Below are 6,000 nucleotides of genomic sequence, written 5' to 3' on the forward strand. Positions count from 1 at the left end.
TAATGAAATCACTAAGTAAATTTTTATTAATTTTCACTTTTTGGATTGTAGATTCACGGGAAGTACCCGATAGGTTTTAAGTAAGTTGTTAACGTCTCCAAGGGACCGGTCTAGAATAGCTCCACGCTAAATGGTCTTGACTGACGGACAGACGGATAACAAGGTGATCGATTGCGGAGCCCTATAAATATTTCTAATTGTATTTATAAATTTTTCAATATTGCAATGTTTTCGGGTGAACAATCAATCATCGTTTTTTATTATGAAGGATTACCTAATATGATCAATATATATAATGTACATATATAAAGTTAAATAATAGGTAGGTACATTGATCACAAAATATTTTCAATAAGTTGTACCAAGTTTGCGCATCTAACCACAAGTCAGTAACGTTGGAAAACAAGATAATCGATTTAATAGAGTTTTTTTATAAATTTCCAAAAACAGTAGGTGTTACTAGCACCTACTTAATTATTAGTAGGGACGATGTTTTTTTCATTTGTCATTTTCGTTTCCTCGTTTAATAAAATAAATTGATTACATTTAATATTAAATGTTAATAGCTATAAAGAATTGCTAAAGTATAATACCAAATGTGAAGGAGAAAGAAGTCAATTAATTTAATCACTAAATCAATTTACACATCATTAATTTTTTCATTGAAACAATTAAAACCATAAAAACTTCACTACAATTTTTCACCCTAAAATATTTACTTAAAATAATAAAGCATTTTTTATTATATTTAATAAGAAATAAGCCTAAAAATGTATTACATACATGAATAAGCTACTTAAGAGTTCCACTGTGTCACCTGTGACCTGTGAGACGCCGGAGGTTGCCGGGATCATCAGGATCATAAAGGCCGTTTGATGGAATTGAATCTCGTTAAAGAAAGCGCTCGATACTAAACTTGTGTTTATGATGAACAAGTTCCTCGTGTACGTTACTATTTTTACTATTTCGTAGTAGATTTATCATTTTGACTTGTATAAAGGGGTACATTTATTTTGTATTTAATATAAGTAATAGTGTCCAGTGCTACTAATATTGAAAATGGAAAAGTTAGTGAGGATGGATGGATGTTTGTTCCTCTTTCACACATAAACTGCTTTACAGTAATATATTTTAAGAATAATGCATAGGTTTAAATTTATGTAGGGATTTTGTATGATTTGGCTATAATATAACAATAAATTTAAGCAGGCAAAGCCGCAGGAGGATCATGGTTTTGAATGTAGTAGATCTCTAAATAAATTTTCTTTAATTAATTAGGCAAACTCAAATACAATAAACTTTGAATTGATAATTAGAATAAATATGTGAGTGTTATCAGTTCTACTGGGGACCGTCACTAGCTTGAAAATCAGTACTGCTGAAAAAAGCTGTCGTGAAAATCAATGGTTGCTCTTATTAAAATAGATATATCATCAATATCATATGATATTCACAGTATTCTGCACACGGCGGGATAGTACTTTCATGGGTGTTTTCGAACCATTACATGAGGAGTGGTGGCCATAAACGAAGAGAGGTTAAATTGAATGAATTTAAATATGAGTTGTAGCATTTTGATTTTAAACAATATATATTTTTATCGGAAAAATAATTAAATAAAACTGTCTGTTTATCCATTAAAAACAACAATGATGATCTATTGTAATGATAACAAAAAGCGCGGTGTTGAACTAAGCCACACAACACGCAGTGTTTTGACAAATTGTATGGAAAGCGGGAAACGGAGTGTCAAAATCTGTTCAAAAATAGATATTATAAAGAATATACCTACACAGAACAAGAACGGGTGGCTAAAGTCTTAATATTTACAAAATGGTGAAAAAATATAAACTGATAAGAACTTTATTTAGCTTACCTCCTAAAGCTGTCGCCGTGAGGTTATTAAGCATGGCCTCTAAGGCCCAGCTCAGCCCGCCCCCTATGCCGACATGGTATTACCACTGTTTCACTAAATTTTATCTTAATCACAAAAACCACAGAATCACAGGCTAAGGCTCTACGTTCGACTCCCGGCCGTCGAACTGTCGAGCATCGTTAAGGTTTTTTTTATCACTTCAAGTCCTGAATTGTCCTCACTTGGTATCTCAGTCGCGGCAGGAAACGGCGAATATCAGCAGAATACCGCCTTAATACTAAATAATTAGCGCCGCGTTACGATCAATTAGTTTTAATTACGAGTCCGCTCAACTTATTTACACACTTAATTTTTGCTATAAAATTAATATAACCCGTTTAGTATCAATTTGTATAAATTTGCTGTTTGATTGGTTCGCCCTTAAAATGATCGTTTAATGTGGAAACTCGCCGGCGACTGCTACAAAACAGATAGTCCTCGCATTGTTGTCGAGATAGCGTCGAAGAGACGGACCGACACACGTATAGCCGTCTCCGTCGCACGCCTCCTCCGCCGTAGGACTCTACGAGACGCAGCGGCTCTCTACCGTAATGGATGTTAACATTTTGTTTACGGCCGATTTGAACAAACGAATAATCTATTATTTCATTCGTGCGCGTATTATTTATACGACGCTCTACAATATTAAAGATAACATCTAGGCATCCTATTCTAACTCACACGGCTCGGGCTTTAAAGTGATGTATCTATCTCCCTCTGCACTGCGATTTGGGTATTCTGTAGAGTGGGTAGAGAAGCACCGTCCAATGGTAGAGCTGGGAAATCACTTGTCTGCGGGGCGGCAAGGGGCGGCGGGGGCGGCGGGGCGGCGGGGCCGGCCTGGACGCGATATTGAAATATAATGTGTATAGTTAGTTCAGGGCGTTTCGTTCTTTTGTAATGGAAAAAACAAATACAGAGGTATACTACCGCAGTATACTACAGATACGGTAGAGTAAATAAGAGAGGAGAATATTGGAAATATTTCAGGGCTTGAGGGCTTGAGTGCGATATCTTGTAGCGTCTCCGGTTTTCGGACGTCGTTGAATAAGGAATGCGTTTTGGATTGCTTTTTTATTTTTTTTTTATATTCGAAGCTAATTTTCCTTGGTGTTCGGATTTTTTGTGCTGTTCGTCTGTGATTCTTTTTTTAAGATAGGAATATAGCATGATAAAACAATTTCTGTGTCGATTGAAATTATCATGAGTTTAAGTAATACTTAATATTCTAATAAACATGGTAATGTAAAATGTTACAAACAATACATAAAAATTTAATTATTTAAAGACATGTTTGCTACATCGTACAGCTAAGCCCGCGTCGGGTTCCGCCACGCAACACGCAGTGCCTCCAGAATTCAGGGGAAAGTAAGGAACGGATGTGTCCTAATAAGAAAGCCCTAGGATTCTAGATTCCTTCTGCCAATACTGCTACGTGCGGGATACAGCGTGAAGCTAAAAAACAATCAAAAATAGTTAAACGCCTTAAAGCTTTCTATCCTTAGGTATTTTTTGTCTTTTCAAATACATCGAAATTTAATTTAACTTTAATTTATTATCTCACGTGACTTTTAATAGCCTATACTCTATAGTATGAGTAATTACACATAAGTACTTATAAGATATACACAATATATATGCAGGTAATAAATAATCAAAAACATAAATTAGAAAAACAATATAAAACACTTTTTTGTGACCTTAAAAAACATATATTTGTTTAAATAAGATTATTCCTTTATAAAATTACCTAACATGTCTATACTCTATCAATATCAGAAAGCCGAAAAGTTTGTTTGATTGAACACGCTAATCTCAGCAACTGAATTTCTTTAAATTGAAAAAATATTTTAGTATTGGATAATCATTGGACAAAGCTGTAGGCTGAATTACCTCCTGTTACCCACTGTACCTACGGTCAGACTATCATATAAAACTTGTTTTGGTTATTTCCGTTTGGGCGAAACCGGAGGTGTAAGCTAGTCCTATATAATATAAAACTCCCTTGAACGCCACATACAATACCTACCTACTAGAGTATAGTAAATATTTCACGTTTATGTATCTATCATCCCGCCCCAGCAATTACTGTGTAGTATCTCTCAGGAATGTAGATTAAAAATACCTGCTTTGTAGCGACGACGCTCCAGGGCCCGCTCAAGTGGGCCCCCTCAGAGGCCCCTCTACCGTACCTATATTGCGTTTCGAGAGGCCGACGAGTGGTAGCTTTGATGCAAAACTTTATAACACTGTGTTTTGACGTCACTTTGCGTTCATTTTTTTACATGTATGTTTGTGTGGGAGAGGGGGGTTTTTAGTAAGAGCTTATATGAACAAATAATTAAATTGATTAAAGTTACTACGATTTCTCTTACATGCCGTTATGGTTGTTGAAAGTGCAAATATATTCCAAAAAATGCAAATACATTAATTTGGTCGTCAGCATTATGGGCGTCAGTTGTAATTTTACTAAAGACTTTTTTGAAATAGATTTTTTTTCTTGATCTAAACGAATAAAATACTTTATTGGTCTCCTTTGCATAGCAATTGTTAAATTGTAGGATAATACAAAGTCAAGATGTTAAAACTGAGTTTTCCATTCATACGCCACAAATAACAATAAAAGAAAAAAACATTTGGGTACAGTAACACTGTTACCGGTACTGTTACCACCGTCGTCGGTCGTCGTGCCGCACGACGTACGAGTTTGAATCGATTCATTTATCGGAATGAGTCACTTTCATTTCGTAGCTCTAGCAATAAGACAACACGCGACATACAGCTCCACCGTTAAACGCGCAATGTCTCGAACATGCGTGTGTCTCGAAACGTATAGGGAAAACTCCGGCACTAGGTTACCTCTGGCTACCTTTCTAAGCTAGAAAAATGGAAAAATAAAAGACAAAATGAAAGTCTCTTAAATGTTTCCCTTAGATATCATACTTTTTGACGTACTTTCCTAGTACTTTATTTATCAAAGATTTTATGATTAAAATTCCTTTTATGGAATTGCTGACTCCTTGTTTTGTAGTTATGCATAAAGCTTCTCTTAAAGTCTCTGGATAAAAACATTTTTAATATATGAAAATTATTAAGTTAAGATATGGTTGCCGCGTCGTACAGTGTAAATGTACGTAGACAATACTCTGTCATTTTCAACTGTCGAGCAAAAAACAATGAAATTAACTAAAAAAAAAGATTTTTTTCCACGTATTGTTAAATATTTCCGGTAAGTTCGTGAAGATAATTATAACTTCAAACAATCTAACATAGATTGTTCAAAATAAAACTATTTATAATGTATGTGGGTTGTGCAAACACAAGTATTGAACCCAGAACCATCGACATAACCAACGGACTGGCATGTAGGTATATTTCTTTCAGCTTCACACTTTTTTGACAGAGGGAACCTAATGCTAAGACCTTCCATTCCCCACTTACCGCCCAATTTTCTACACATTCATGTTGACAGATGAAACTAGACTTCCGCGCTTTGTCTACCAGATCGTTGAAATAAAAATAATTTAATATAATCGTTTCCTCAATACATAGCCTGAATCGAACCTACTGTCGTTCTGCGCCACGGTGGTCTACATTATACATTATATTAGATATACAATCCTTCAGCGCCAGCTCTCAATCAATATCCACTTAATCAAAGTGACTCCCGCTAAACGCCGCCCGAGCCGCCCCATGTACAACTCTACTCTGAAGACGCATTAGCGTCCACAATCAATAAACTGAGTAGATGTCGTATCTCCTCAGTTTATTTATCAATACTAGTGCGGTGGTACCTGTTATGTATAAATTTGATTGTCTTATGTTTAATAACAATAACTGTTTTCATACTTAAGTGTTTTTCATTTCCTCGCTCCAGTAATAACACTAACTACGCAGTGTCACGAAAATTAGATGAAGTTTTAAGCATTTTAAATAAAAACTAATAAATTGGCACGCTCGAAGCGCCTTAAATAATAAACCTATAATATTTTAATTACAAATTACAAAACTTATTAGTTAAATTTTTTAACTTAATTGCCGAAATAATCCACAAACAATCGAAATGAAACAATCAAAAATGAGCT

At 34.9% G+C, this 6,000-nt stretch overlaps 1 protein-coding gene across 2 annotated transcripts in view; it reads right to left on the minus strand.

Moving 5' to 3' along the window:
- Window positions 1–2,351, minus strand: part of LOC146535017 (homeobox protein orthopedia-like) — a 28,394-nt gene extending 26,043 nt beyond the window's left edge. For both annotated transcript variants that reach the window (XM_085191382.1, XM_085191383.1), the window contains exon 1: window positions 1,877–2,351. In XM_085191382.1, coding sequence (XP_085047508.1) covers window positions 1,877–1,910 — 34 coding nt within the window. In that variant the 5' untranslated portion in view covers window positions 1,911–2,351. The remainder of the gene's footprint in view (window positions 1–1,876) is intronic.
- Between the last annotated feature and the right edge of the window lie 3,649 nt (window positions 2,352–6,000).

The sequence above is a fragment of the Heliconius melpomene genome, chromosome 10 (genome assembly GCF_056956725.1).
Source record: "Heliconius melpomene rosina isolate 202511_hmr_F chromosome 10, ASM5695672v1, whole genome shotgun sequence".
NCBI classification, from domain to species: domain Eukaryota; kingdom Metazoa; phylum Arthropoda; class Insecta; order Lepidoptera; family Nymphalidae; genus Heliconius; species Heliconius melpomene.